This window comes from Harpegnathos saltator, unplaced genomic scaffold (assembly GCF_003227715.2).
Source record: "Harpegnathos saltator strain DR-91 unplaced genomic scaffold, Hsal_v8.6 scaffold182, whole genome shotgun sequence".
NCBI lineage: Eukaryota > Metazoa > Arthropoda > Insecta > Hymenoptera > Formicidae > Harpegnathos > Harpegnathos saltator.
This window is the reverse complement of record NW_020229964.1, coordinates 918,483-935,000: the sequence shown is the minus strand read 5'-3', so window position 1 is coordinate 935,000 and position 16,518 is coordinate 918,483. Positions and strand designations below refer to the sequence as shown.

The 16,518-nt window shown below is 31.5% G+C and overlaps 1 protein-coding gene across 1 annotated transcript in view; it reads right to left on the bottom strand.

Moving 5' to 3' along the window:
- Positions 1 to 764: 764 nt before the first annotated feature.
- Positions 765 to 16,518, bottom strand: part of LOC105184382 (modular serine protease) — a 43,301-nt gene continuing 27,547 nt past the window's right edge. Inside the window, exons 6-8 of the mRNA XM_011143132.3 lie at positions 7,797 to 8,095; positions 1,317 to 1,653; positions 765 to 1,132 (exon numbers count right to left, since the gene is read on the bottom strand). Of these exons, the coding sequence (XP_011141434.1) occupies positions 891 to 1,132; positions 1,317 to 1,653; positions 7,797 to 8,095 (878 nt within the window). The 3' untranslated portion in view covers positions 765 to 890. The remainder of the gene's footprint in view (positions 1,133 to 1,316; positions 1,654 to 7,796; positions 8,096 to 16,518) is intronic.

The window sequence follows — 16,518 nt, the reverse complement described above, 5'->3', positions numbered from 1 at the left end:
TAATATACAACAGGAAAGGTCTTTGAAAAGAAAAAAGAATTTAGAAACAAAGGTGTTAGAAATGAAACGTATACAAATTTTAGAAAGTGCACAAAAAGAAGCAGAAGCACTTCAAGAACAAATTGCAACTTTAAAAAAATAATCGAAAATTTCTTTAATATTAAAGTGCAATGTAAATTTTAATTATATTTTCGCTGGGTAATGTAATTTACATTGTTATGTATCGACAAATTTTTATGTTTTGTTTAAACTTTTATAAATCGAAAATATAAGGACAAGTTGCACAATATACATATATATTCATTTATATATATTCGTATATATTCATTTATAAGACACTTAACCTTCTGCTTGTTTCGTAGATTTTTGGGAAACAGTAACAATTAGAATTTACTGTAAACTTTGATTGATTTAGAGAAGTGAGGCTTAAAAATTCTATTTAAGGAAATCCTAAAAATATTTCTTCAAATGAAAGTTACAGGCATCACCTCTAATTTAATCAAATTTTACAATAAATTCAAATTTTACTGTTCCCTGAAAGACCCACGAATCATGTGAAGGGTTAAAAAATACTTTTATTTGACCTGGAATTTTTAATAAATTACCTGGAAAATCAGGGAATTTTTTTTCCACATTTGAATAAACATCCTGCATAAGTAAAAAATGATTATCATTATTCTCCATTTAAAAAAAAACTATATATAATTATACTGTTATTGGATTAGGAATACAAATAATTAGTAACAATATATATTTCATGTTCTATTTAACTCTTTATTTTTAATTCAGTGATTGTATTAATGTGTATGCAAGTAATATGAATTACAAAAATAATAAATGGTCTTATATTGGAAAGATAAAAACAATATAATGTAAAACATTTACAATATTCAAGGTTTATCCGGACATGATGGATATGGTCTCTTATGCCCTATTCTGTCAACTACATCTAATATCCATGTAATATGGCTGGAGATTCGTGTGTATAAGGAATACAAATTATTGTCACAATGAGAACTTCCACCATGTTCTATTGTACCGAGAGAAACGCTAACTATGCCTCGCAGATACCACAGGCCTCCGGTCTCAAATGCTAGTCCTCCACCACTATCACCATCACAAACAGAAGAACCTGAAATGCACAATGTTGATTAGAGAAATGAATTCTATCCCAGTTTTTTACAGTTACAAAAATTCATTTACATATATTATTTTTTTCTTATATAGTTCATATTACAAACTTATGTTATTAATATATTTGATTATTTTAATTATATAATATATTTTATATAATATATTTTTAAATCAAAATTAACCATTTGTGTAGCCTGCGCAAAACTTATCAATAGTAATATATTTTTGTTTCTCGTTGTCTTGACTCGCGGACTTGCATTCGCTGTATGGGACATACGGCACGCTTAGAGCTTGTAATATTTCACTGGGTTCACCCGCCGCAGTCCTGCCAAACCCTGCCACCTTTCCGTAAGAGCCCGGTTCCAATACAACTTGATCGCCATATGTAAAAGGATCTATGCATATGGGTACCAACAAGGTGGATAATACGAATGGCTTGACAAGCTCTAATATCGCGATATCCCATATATAATTTCCTATAAGTCCTAAGTAACTGCATATGATGTAAATTTTGTTCACCTGTAAAAAACATATATAAAACACCAGGATTCACAATTTTGTGTTCTGTATTAGTAGTGTTACATTTATAATGCTTGCGTTTAGTAAAAATGAGCACTTAATAAGTTCTTGAGGTATAAATCACTGATTTAGCTCTAATTTTGTAAGTCGGCAATCAAAACATATTTGATTCATGTTTCGCCGTTTACTCAATACAACACTTTCATATACCAACTAAATTACTAACTCTTTATGTAACATATCCCAAATAAAAAGAATGAAACGTCATGTCATTTCGAATTTACATAAAGTGATCTACATTGGGAACTGCTAAAATTTTAAACAGAAATCCTTAAACAGAAAATTTTATTATTTTTTAATTCTATGAAAGAAAACAATCTGGTTTTATTCGAAATATTTTTTGTCAAATATTTTTATTAAAAATATAACAATATGAAATTTTAACTTATAATCAAAATTAGCATTTTCTAGCACTTTTTTACATTGCATGATAAAATACATCAGACATATAAAACATATATTTGTTTAAAATCTAACTTTACTTAAAATTTAACCTTATTTAAAGCGAAAAAATTATTTGGCAATGTTTTGTAATATATTTTAATATATTTTATAGATTTTCATTTTAATATATAATTAGAAAATGAATAAATAATTAAAGTATTGTTTCAATATGTATAAAACATATAAGAAATATGATAATAGATCTTCTAATCAAAATATTCGCGTATTTATTATTAATCATTAAAAATATTTTTAAGAATATCTGCTAATAATGTTTCTATATTATTTTGAAGGAAATATATATTATATATTTTTGATGGTAAAACTTTAGTATTCAAGAATCCAATTTTGATGACGTTTTACAACGTACATAACATTTAATAAATATATTCGAATACCACAAGTACCAACATGCGGAAACATTTAGTGTTGGAGATATTTAAATAATTATTCGATCTAATCAATCATTTTCAATAAATTTCAATATGAAAAATATAGATAAATAAAGATAACGCCTCATCGATATATTTTATTTTAAAATATGCTATAAGAGTTAAAATTTTGAGTAATTTTTTATAATATATCCATATGCTCGCTTGTAGTTTCTGAGAAATTCTGAGGTTTTGAGAAATTTTGAAATATTAAAAGATAAAAATGAAGTTTAGAAACTTATCTTCGATAAATACTTTAACATTTTTCTTAATTTATATCTTACATAATTAATTAATTTATATCATATATAATTATTTGTTAAATTGTTAACTAATTATAATCTTATTAATTTATATCTTATTAAATTTTTGCTAAAATCTTTCATCTTACTAAATTCATAAGTCTACCATATACTAAAAATGAAAATATTGTAAAAATAAGTAAAGGGGCTTTTGCACAAGATTGCATTTAAATAAGCTTAATATCATAGAATAATGAGTATAATAAGGCGAAACAGTTTAGCAAAAATTTAATAAAATATAAATTAGTAAGAAAAATGTTAAAATCTATCGGAAATAGGTCTCCTAAATTTCATTTTTACTTCCTAACGCTTTAGAATCAAATATCTCGAAAATTCCAAGTAACTCCCATGTAAATGTATCATAAAAAGTTACTCAGAATTGTATTCTTTATAGCATATTTTCAAATACAAAATGTTGATGAGGTATTACCTCTTGTACATATTTACCCATATAACTGTTATTTAACCTTTTAGTAACATAACATGTTAGTTATACGTTATATTTCTGTCCCAGTAAGCAATTTGTACGCGGACTGACATCAGATTGGCGACAGATTGAGCAGAATCTGTCGACAGATCCATAAACATCTATGTCCCTAATTTGCCGTCAATGTCTGTTGAGAGGTTCTACGCATATTCGCGTTGCTCTGCGCGTTCTGACCGACAATCTGTTGTCAAAGTCTGTTAAACAAATTCTGTATAAAATCTGTTGTCTTTTCGTTGCTAACAGACATTGCTAATAGACTCTGCGCAAAATCTTAGTAGGTTTAGTTATTTTGAGTTATATAGGATATCTCATAACTCAATACGAAGAATACGTGGAGACATATAATGAATTAAGACAAACATAAAAGTCCCATACCATTTTACGATGTTCGCAATAATTATTGAGTTATTAATGACAGAAATCTGATCAGTGAGCGTCCGTCGAGAGGGATGATTGGAAAAGCATTGCAGCCACTCGGGCAAAATCGCGTTCCCAGTCAATCTAGCAACCGGTGTGCGGCAAAGGGAAGGACAACGCTATTCATGTCTTATCTCGCCGCTCCTACGTCTTCTCATGTGTTAATCTACATCACAAATCTTGATAAACTCATACTTAGATATACCATAGGGTGCTCTTGTAAGACGAAACCAAATTGTTAACGTTTTTCTTCTTTTTCTATATAATAATTAATAAATGAATTATTATTTAATAAATTAACAAATTAATTATTATACAAGAATGTTTTCTTCCTTTATTTCTTTGCACACACCTATACGTTTATTCTCTTATTATCCAAACTAAAATTATATTTCCTAAAAATCCAATATCTATCACTATACTAATATCCAAAATGAAACAAAATTATGATGACATCAAAATGATGAGAAAATGACGGAATCATGATGAAAAATAAGTTTCCCTCATTATTTTGACATCATTTTGACGTCATCATATATGATTTTCTGTTCTGCCTAGATATTTCTTATGGTATTAATATAGCATTATATAGAAAAAAGGAAGATGAAAAGAAATATGGCTCGAGCTTTACAAAAACCCCAAATATTGCATATAGACACGAATATGTTAAGTAGTTGCACGTGTGACGTAGATTGACGCATGCGCAGGAAGTTCCGTGGAAATAAATACCCCCAACACTGAGCCCGAGCAGCCGCAATGCTTGTTGAATAACATCTCGGCGCGCGCTCACTCATCAGATTTCTATAATTAATAACTCGATAACTACTGCGAATATCGCAAAATAGCATGGGATTTTTATGTTTGTTTTAAGGAGTTAGGCCACCTTGGACGAGTCAAAATCACTGTCATTTCCAGGAATTTTTTCTGAGGACATAACAAAAAATACAAAAACGAAAATAAGTTATTTGTTAACTTTGAGGCATAGTGGTAAGTATACTTACCACCTATTTATTCTCACATTTTCATGAAATATTTCATATTTGAGGGATTCTTTGTCAAGTCTTTTGCGTTTTTTAGCTTCTTATATGATATGGAAACATACATGAAAGGTTGAAAAGTGTTTTGCATAAGTTGTTCATTTATTATAAATAAACAAAGTGTAAAAAATACAAATGTTTTCAGAAAAAAATCATTTTCCACAAACTATGAACGAATTTTTTGCTCAAAATCAAGATTTGAGGTTTTTTTGGGTCGCTGATTACGAATCTAAGGTCAAAATTCCAAAATTAATTTTTCAAGATGACGGATTCAAGATGACGGATCATAGAATTTTTATTACATTAGCTAAAGTTGTACTCTGGTTAGTTTTTGAGGTCGCTGATTATGAATCTGAGGTCCACATTCTATAATTCATTTTCCAAGATGGCGGATTCCAGATTATCGCGATTTTTCATATTTGTGGCCACCATCTTGAATCCGCCATCTTGAATTTTGAAAATCTGTTAACGGATTCGTAATCAGCGACCCCAGAAACTCCCGTATATAAATGTTCATGTGATTCGAATTTTCTGAAAAATACGTGTCTTAAAGGGTTAAACAACTTTTTAAGGGAAAGAAGTATTTTTTTGTAAATATTTTAAACAAAATGGCAGCATTGAAGTCGAGACACTAGGAGTTCCTTCTGACTGACGCTATCAGCGGTGTTCAGTCTCACAGCTACAGCATTGGACGTAAAACAAAAACGGAAAAATTTTTATTATCTAGATGTCAGAAACTGAAGAAGTACATATAGGTATTCAGAAATATTTATTTTTGTGAAAATGGTGAAAATTTTATGTTTTGACCTAAAAATTTTGTGCAAGTGTTAATTGCAAAAGAAATTTTTAATATTTAGCAAAATTCATATGTACTTCTTCAGTTTCTGGCATCTGGATAATAAAAATTTTTTCGTTTTTATTTTATGTCCAATGCTGTAGCCGTGAGACTGAACACCGCTGAGAGCGTCCGTCAAAAGTGTTTCGGCTTCAACGCCGCCATTTTGTTTAAAATATTTACAAAAAAAATACTTCTTTCCTTAAAAAGTTACTTAATAAATATCTTATTTTTATTTTTGTATTTCTTTTATTATGTCTTCAGAAAAAATTTCCGGAAATGACAGTGATTTTGACCCGTCCAAGGTGACCTAACCCCTTAATCCGTCCTATGTCTCCACGATCTCTGGACCTCCACGATCATTGTTCTGCAACATCTTGTATACGGATAGTATCCTCAAATGTTTCGAATAGCTAGATTTTGATATTTAATTAAAGAAAATTTAGTTCTGAACAAAAAATTTCCTATAAACACAAGTCAAAAAATGCTTCCTTAAGAAGTTAGCTATTTCTAGATCACATAACGTCCAGCTACGCAGTTTGGCCAGCCGCCTTCCGTATGGCTTCCATGACTGTACGGAACAGAAACTATTTCAATAGAAATTACAAATTACTTCTCAAAAATAGATTGTGTGGGTTTCTGTATAATTACTGCGTAGCTGGACATTATTCATAGTTATCTAGAAATAACTATCTTTTTAAGGAACTATTTTTCGACCTATACCAGATAGAAAAATTTCGACATATTGTCTGCATAGAGATTGAATTCGAGAATTAAAAATAGTAGCATAAATATGTAGAGATTTGTCCTTATACAAGAAACATTATAGCAGCATATAAAAGAAGCCATCTTTTATATACCTATCTATTATATGAATCTGATGCCATGAAAATTGCGGCAATATACCACGTATTGTGTCGGTAAGAAGATGCAATTGTCGCAGCAATAATAAGCTGATATCTTGCTGCAAAGTATGGGACAATATCCCTACAGCGCAAAAGTTGCAGCAACATTACTGCAACGTCGCTGCAATATTGCAACATTGTTGCAACGTTGCAGCAATGTTGCTGCAACTTTCTGTGCTGTATGAATGAATACGTATTTCTTATAAACATATTACAAACATATTATGCCGTTTCAATATTATCATAAAATATATATTGAATTCGTGCATACTGTTGCCAATATGTCTATCTATCTAAGTTGTTTATAAAAACCCTCTTGTTCAAAATTAAATTTCCTATAACTCTCAAAGTCTAGTTGAAACATTCGGAGCCACCTTGTATATGCAAAGTGTCTGACGTAAACGTATCAACCCGCACGTGAAAATAGAACGTCAATTTGAATACGGAGACCTTTGTCATTTTGTAAACATCCACGTGGAATTTTGAATTATTCACAAAAGAAGATTAGCGAGTCAGTGTGCGCAACTCTGTGGAACGCGCTCTATAGACATGAGCTTAGTGGAAAATGGTTGAAAAGTGACTCTCTTACATTAACGATAGTAGCTATCGACCAGCAACTAAGAATGGAGCAATGACGCGAGCGGTATGCGAACAATTTCCATACAGCACAGAAAGTTGTAGCAACGTATTGCCGTAACGTTGCAACAATGTTGCAATATTGCAATGACGTTGCAGCAATATTGCTGCAACTTTAATGCTGTATGGGTTATTTCTCGATACAGCGAATATAATCACTTTCAATATGTTTGCGTTTACAGAGCGCATTGCGTCATGCGCATTGATTCCCTAATCTTCTCTAATTAATAATTCGAAATTTCACGTGGTTGTTTACAAAATGATAGAGATCGTCGTACTCGAGTCGACATATTCTACCTTTAGCGCAGGTTAATGTCTTTCACCAGACACCCTATATTAAATGTAATTCACATGAGGAGGAAATTACTATTAACAAATATTATATAATCTGCTATATACATGTTACATTACGTGCTGCATTTCGTTACATTACGACAATATAATAATTATATGTGTTACACCTATTTGCTGAGTTTGTATTTAGTAAGTACAAAGAAATTTCGGTGTGTATATGTACTGATTAGAAGTAATAATAATCATTAAATACTTACTAAGCGCTCATTTCTGCTAAATGTAGCGATTTACACACCTGTCCCTTTCGAACAATTCTCTCATCGTGCCAGGAAGAGTCGTAGTCACGAAGAATATTACCCGTTAGTACGAATATCTTTTCGGGATTTTCTATAATTTTCTTAGTGTTCTCATTGAATATACAATGTGCTGCCGTTATCAGAAGATTATCTTGAATGATAGAAGCACCGCAAAAGAATTTCTTGATCCCACTTGCAGATTCAAAGTACAAAGAAGCGTGCCATGGGAATTCTGTGATATTGGGCTTCGTGCCGTTATAAATGAGCGGTTTGAGTCTAGGAGGCAGTGTACCGCATACTATAACATTATATTTTGATTCAAAAAATCACTGTACAAAATTTTCATATTAAAATGCTTTTATCACAATATCGGTTATCACGCTCATTACGACGATGATTGTAAATTTATGGGCGCTATTTTAAATAACGATCACGTTTCCTTATGGCGGAAACGTAAAAAGTGAAAAGTTTCACATAAAGAATGCAGCCAAAGTTAGCCCCATTCTGCAGTATTTGAAATCTTAAATTATTTTTTGATAAAATTATAGCTGTTGATGGGTAGATTAAAAATATTTACAAGTGTCAAAGTAATGCGCCTTACTATTAGGAGAAAATACACACAAGATACGTAACAATAAATGATATGTTTAAGATCTTTATAGAAAATGTATAGGAAATGTTGCAAGAAACGAGATAAAAGTCTTTATCAATAAAATAATACGGATTATAAATATTATAATATAACTTTTTTTAAATTAGGATGACAAGCTTCGTCCAACTTAATTATCAATTAATTTTGTTATAACTAGCAAAAATGGCTAATAATTATTTGCTGATCGCAATGGAATTAATAAACCATTAGTTATTAGTTAATCAGAGGTTAGTAAAAATCACCTTTAACTCTTTCAGCCATATATTTTATTTCTCGATGGAATTTTTTGAAATGTGGTATTTAAGTATTTTCGGGGTCGCAGATTACGAATTAGAAGTCAAAATTGTAAAATTCAAAATGGCCGATCCAATATGGCAGACCAATAATTAAAAAATGTTTTTAATTTTTATGAAAATCAGTACTCGGGGGTTTGTCGGGTTGCTGACTATGAATCAGAAGTCAGAATTGTAAAATTCAAAATGGACGATTCAATATGGCGGACCAATAATTAAAAAATGTTTTTAATTTTCATGAAAAGCAGTACATAGGGTTTTTTGGATTGTTGAATCTGAATCTGAGGTCAAAGTTTTGAATTTCTAAAATCCAAGATTGCGGAACTAATATGGCAGACCAGAAAATAGTTTAGGGTTTGTTTTCTGGATTTATTTTTGGTCGCTGAACAATTCAACCGGTCGAATATACATAAAGTTGCCTTCAAGTCACTTCTATGTCTTCAAATAACATCATGTGTTTTCCATGCTATTACTGACTCCAATTAGGTTATTTCTTCTGTTCGTGTCTTTCATAGCTTTAGTATTTCGTTGTTTATTGCTGTTATACCTATGATCTCCATGACATTACATATCTCTCATAATTTCATTGACTTCGATGGCTTTACATATCTTCATACGACTTCATTATCTTCAAGTGACTTCAATGACCTCTTATAATTTCATGTTCATGTATACTTGACTTGACCCTCCTGCTGAATTCGATTCTAATACAGTCAAGTTTCGATAAATTTCCGACTCAGGGGCTGTAGGAAAGGAAAATTCTTGGAATTGGCCAATTATCGAATGCCACCTCTACTCACCTTTTCTTGCTGGCGCATGAGCATTAGGTTAGACGCGCACACTATATTTGTCTAAATCCAGATAGACATATATACACACATATACATAAAATTTATCGAGATTTTACTGTACCTTATTTTGTCAACTTTCGAGCGTTCAATAATTACGTCTGATCCGAAAACATTCCACCATTTATGAATATGTATGCTCTATTTTATGTGTTCGCTAGTAATTGTTCATGAATTTTCTATTATACAGCTTAGTATTACCTTACAGTATTATAGAAGTGGAATTTTTTTGATATTGCACACTGCACAATTTTTCTAACAAATATATACATTGTTCTTTTTCTGGTGAACAAACAAATGTCCCTTATGAATTAGCTAAACTGATGTTCAGATTTATTTTCATTTATTAAAAATGGAAGAGGATATTGTAAAGATTTCGAGTGACTGTGAATCTATTGATGGCTCATGCGATTCTGATAGCAAAGCAGTCTCAGACCATGAAATTGAAAAAGTAGATTACCTAGAAAATAATATCGTCCAAGAAAATTATGATAGTACTGAAGATAAACCTCTGAATAACCGTTTGCAAAATATAAATGGTAAGTGGGAAAAAACATCTAGATCAAAGGATGATGTTCCATTCACTAAAGATTGTGGACCAAATGTACCAGATTTTGCTACTTCATTGGAAATCTTTTATTGCTTATTTCCACCTGACTTCATTAACTCTTTAGTTGATCAAACCAATCTGTACCGGAATTAAAATCAGAACAAATTAGATCCCGTATCAAAAAAGCAGATGCTTATATTTTTAGGCATTAATCTTGATGGGTGTTAAAAAACTTCCATCGTATAAGGATTACTGGTCCATGAATCCACAACTCAATAACTCGTATATCTTATGACTGTAAATCGCTTTGGATTCTTGCTCAATCATTTACATGTAAACGAAAACGGTACGGAGAAGAAGAAAGGAGAATCAGGCTACGATATATTGCACAAAATAAGGTGATAACAAAATTAAATTAAACTTTCAAAAGTTGTTTCAAGCCAAATCAGCATCAATCTGTGGATGAATCGATGATAAAATTCAAAGGAAGGAATACGGTGAAACAATACAATGCGGCGAAGCCAATAAAACGAGGTTACAAACTTTGGGTTCGCGCCGATCGATCTGGTTATATCTGTGAATTTCAAGTTTACACGGGCAAAACAAACAATAGTACAGAGAAATCATTAGGCGCTCAGATTGTGCAAGATCTCACGCGAGAAATTGTTAATAACTTTCACGAAGTTTCTTTTGACAATTTCTTTACAAGCGTCGATCTTATGATTTCCTTAAAAGCAGACGAAATTTTCGCTTGTGGGACTGTTCGTCAAAATCGTGTTGGATTACCAAAGCAACAAAAATCTGACAAGGAAATGGCTAGAGGTGAAAGTGAGTATCGCACTTCTTTCATAGGCCTTCTATGAGTAAAATGGAAGTATAATAAAGCAATTTCATTTTTGTCCAACTTACATGATCCTTGTGAATTAAGAACCGTCAATCAAAGACAAAAAGATGGTTCGTTACTCCCTGTAAGTTGCCCAACGCTAGTCGCTAACTATAACAGGAATATGGGATACGTGGACAAAGCTGACATGATGAAATCCACCTACCAAATCAACAGAAAGTCTAGGAAATAGTGACATAGAATTTTCTGGCACCTTGTCGATACTACTGTCACCAATGCGTATGTAATTTACGTTGAGCAAGGCAATAAAAACAACCTGACATTGAAATAATTTAGATTGGCCATTCTTGATGGATTGGTGGGTAAAACTGTAGTACCAAAGAAAGGTAGGAAAAGCAAACCGAAAATTGTTAGTCCTTACAAACTGCAAGTGTCAGTAGAGAAAAGGCGTTCTGCATCAGTACATATGCCTATATATAATCCCAGGAAAGCGAAAGCGCTGTGCCAATTGTAGTACCAAAAATGAGGAGAAAAGAACTCCTTGGAACTGCACAGAATGCAAAGTATCACTTTGCTTATCTTCAGAGAAAAATAGTTTTATAACATATCATTCCTAGTTTGCGAAACAACTGCGAACACCTTGATTTCAAGATGGCATTCACGTATTTCTTTTATTGATCGGTTTTATTAGATAAACTAATTTTTATAAAATTGTACGTATAAAAACATATATTTAAACCTTTTTTTAAAAGCGAAAATAAAAAATACAAAAAAATAAAACAAAATTAAAAAAATTAAAAGAATTAACGGAACTAGGACCTCGCCACGTCCTCGTCGTTAGTTCTGGGTAGCGCTAAGAGATTAAGAATGATAATTACAAGTGTACATGCAGCAAATTCTATTTTCTTATAAGCTTTTTAGTTTTTTAAAATTTTGATCGAACATGTTGCAGCCAAATATCCTGCAAAACATATTGCAGAATAATGCAACCATTTTATTATCTTTTGTTCATTTTGGTAACGCCATCTTGGATTTTTACTATTCGAAAATGTTGACATCAGGTTTGGATGCAGCTACCAAAAAAAAATTCAGAAAACAAATTCCAAAATAATGGGACTATTTCTTTGTTTTTGGTCAACTATACTGGTACCGCCATCTTGCATTTCAGAAAAATTTGAAAATTCTGACCTCAGAGTAGGATTTAGTGACTCAAAAAATCTCCTGGACACTATTATAAGAGATATTTTAAACTATTTATTTGGATTTATAGTAGAAAATATTAATTTTTCCATTTTTTTCCAAAGATTAGTAATTTACAATAAAAAACCAAGCTGCGAAAAAATCTGAAATAATTCTGAAAAATACTTTAGGGTATCCTAAATAAGTGTCCAAATTGACGTTCCGATATTGATAATAATTTAATGGAAAATGTATTTCTCCTATAAAAAACACAGATTTTGAATATTTATTTATAGCAATTATGCAAATGAAAATTTATAGTTGCCTATTTCTTTTTTACATTCCTACATATACTAGGGACTATATAAAAACAGAAACACCTGTATTTTACATCAAGAAATTGGTTAAAATAATTAAAAACTGCGCGGAAAAAGGTGAGACGCTGAGCGTCCCACCATGACGCAAAGGGTTAATGCGTTTATAGCCGACTTATTACAATATTTTCTATACATTTCCTATACGTTCTAAAAAATAATTAAAGATTTCAAATGCTACAAAATGCAACTAAAAGTTGAAATGAAAGCTTGACTACTTTCTTTAAAAATTTTAATAATTATGTAACTTTTCATGTGAACATTTTATCTTGAAAGTTGTTCACAAAAGGACGAAAATTAACTAAAAATTTATTTTGATATCTTCCAGTATATATGTATGGCATATTTAATTCAATATTATTTCTAAGTCAATATTTTTAAAAATAGAAGTATTTAGTTCTTTTTTTAATAAGTCGATTTCTCACACATAGACTGTTCAGTGTACAAAAATATTAAAAAAAGATTAAAAGAAAGTAAATACTTTCCGAAATATTTCATCTTAATCTTTTGAAAATACTTTGATGAATATTTATTCATCATTATTTTTAACATACAACAAATTTCTAAAAAATCATGTCCCAGTAAACACAATGTAACAGGTATGTTACATGTAATATTGTGTTCGCTGGAGTGCTTCTATCAAAAGAATATTGATATGTTTAACTTAGAGTCACAAAATAGAATTTTCAACAAGATTATAAATATCAAGGAAGTATCAAATATTATTTGCAAATACTTCAGTAGAATTAGTTATACTACGTAGGCAGTCTGAAAAGTTCTCGACCTGACATATACATGATATTAGAACTATAATTGTCAAACTATAATTGTATTGGAAAGTGGCATCCCTGATATAAACCCATGTAAAATTTTATTCGATCTGTCAAGTCATTCGAGTAGTAGCACTAGTTGAAAAAGCTTTATGCAAGATGAGTGCCGCATTTGCTAACAATTGACCAAAAACACATTCGAATGCGAATTTCTCAAGTGTGTTTGGCACATTTTAATCGTTTTAAGTAAAATAAAATTTCAAGCGTCGTTTCATAACTGTTGATGAAACTTAAATCCACTACTATATGCCAGAGCGAAAAGAACCTTCCGGAATCACACTTTAATGATGGCATTGAATTATTGTAAAGACATAATTATTCAGAATAAATGTATTGAAGTTTTAGTAGATTATATTGTAAAATAAAACATATTTCACGGCAAAAAAAATTTTCTTTCATTGTTAGGCCGAGAACTTTTCAGACTGCCCTCGTAGTTTAGTTTGTTATTAAAAAATAATTAAATATAGAAATGGCTAACTCTCTCTTGAGAGCAAGCTCAAATAAATACATGTTTATATAAATATTTTTGTTTATATTGTTCTCTTATCTTCCATCTACTAATGAGTTTTAGATGTTATAAAACATCCTATATTTTCAATAATGTGATATAATGTTGCTAATCCATGATTGTACAAAGTAAGCTAAATATTTGATGTGTGAATTAATTCGGTCCATCTGGTGGTCAATTGCTGTACAATGTAATTTTCTAACCTCTAATGTCTGCAAAAGGCTTTATTTTTTAGTTTTGATATCTGGCAATAACATTCAGTTGATAAATGTTTGGGTTTGTAACAATAATATTGTATTTATCTGATTCGAAAATGCCGAAATTGGAGCCAAAAAATCATAATTTCCGGGAAGTTCTCATTTTCTGTTTTCATTTGAAGAAAACAGCCACTAAAGCTCATCGAATGCTCGTAGAAGCATATGGTGAAAGTGCTCCCACCGATAAATCATGCAGAGAATGATTTCGACGTTTCAAAAGTGATAATTTCAGTGTCGATGACAAACCTCGTCCAGGTCAGCCGAAGAAGTTCGAGGACGAGGAATTGCAGGCGCTAATCGATGAAGATCCGTGTCAATCGCAACATGAGCTCGCGCAATGTTGTTGAATGTTGATCGATCAACAATTTCTGTGCGTCTGGCAGTCATGGGAAAGATTTACAAAGAAGGAAAATGGATGCCATACGAACTGAAAGAAAGAGATATCAAGAGGCGAAAAGCCATGTCTAAAACTTGCTTGCCAGACAAAAAAGAAAAGGTTTTTTGCATCGTATTATAACTGGAGACGAAAAGTGGATATATTTCGATAATCCCAAACGAAAGAAATCCACTAGCGACCCAGGAAAATCATCCACATCGGTACCAAAGCAGAATATTCACAGCAAGAAAGTAATGCTCTGTATATGGTGGGACCAGAAGGGTGTAGTGTATTATGAACTATTAAAACAGAGTCAAACCATCACTGCCGAACTTTACCAACAACAATTGATCCATTTAAACAACGCATTGAAGAATAAGCGGCCGGAATATACAAAGAGACATAACAAAGTGATCTTCCAGCACGATAACGCTCGGCCACATGTTGGAAAGATTGTGAATGTCACCTTGGAAGCACTTGGCTGGGACGTTTTACCTCACCCGCCGTATTCATCAGACATTGCTCCATCCGATTATCACTTATTCAGATCGATGGCACACGGGCTTTCGGACCAGCACTTCAACAATTATGAAGAAACAAAGAAATGGCTCAATGAATAGATCGCTTCGAAGGACGAGTCGTTTTTCCGTCATGAAATGCAACAATTGCCAAACAGATGGGAAAAAATAATAGCAAGCGATGGCAAATACTTTGATTAGTGTACTTTTTCATGTTTTTTCATACTAAAGTCTTTTCTTGGAAGAAAAAACGGACCGAATTAATTCACACTAATAACTTGTTACAAGCTGTTTTCTCCAAAGCTACTGAAGTTATGGACTTGTTTTCATTAAATGGGACATGAGGATTAACTATTTCGCATGTGAAAAGATCTTTTTGCAGAATTTTTAGAGAGATAAAAGCGACCCCACTTTATGTTGATTTTTTAATAAATATTTTTTCCGTGTTTCTAGAAAATATAATATTTCATTAGACATCAGAATTAAGGTATAGTTTTAGCATAATGATATTCTATGTATATTTTGCTAAAAATACAAGTATATTAGATTATTAGTATTATTAGATACAAAATATCACACAATGAAGTAAATAAATTTATTTAAATACTATACATTTCACATAGCGAAATAAATAGATTTGGACGTGGCAGATTTGTTTTGTGGCCATTTCGATCACTAGATCTGGGGTCATTAGATATTTTTTGTAATATCGTGTATTATACATAAAACATAAGGTGATATTATAAGGTTGCATTGAAAACCGCTGTTCATGTGTAAATTGCTCTAGTTGTGTATGCTGTAAACAGTGACAGATGTCTCTTATTGTCAATTTGAAGTGTGAAATTTCCCACTAAAATTCAGTCATTAGACGCCATCCTTTGTTCACACAAATACTTTTCTATAACCGAATTAAAATGGAGCGCGATAAACTGTTTCTCTGACTTCTACACTACTTTGATTTGAAAAAAAGTGCAGCTGAAGCTCATCGATTGCTTACGAAAATATATGATGGATCTGCTCCATCGGAAACAATATGTAGAGATTGGTTTTGACGATTCAAAAGTAATGATTGTAACGTTTACGACAAACAACGGTCAGGTCAGTCGAAAAAAGTTTGAAGATGAACAACTGCAAGCTCTGTTGGAAGAAAACTCTGCTCAAACATTCAAAGAATGGCTCAACAGCTCAAAGTCGATAAATCAACCATTTCACAACAATTTTCAGTTTACAAACTATAGAAAAGATCCAGAAAAAAGGGAGATGTCTGCTACATAAATTGTTCAAAAATGCTATTGCTAATTGTTTAAACATCTCCATTTCTTTGCTTGCAAAGTATCAAAAAAAGAGTTTCTTGTGGTGTATCGTATACCGGCGATGAAAAATGGATCTACTTCGACAACCATAACGCAAGAAATCATGGATTGATTCTAGCCAACCATCAACGTTGACACCAAAGCGAAACATCCACGATCACAAAGCAATGCTCTCTATT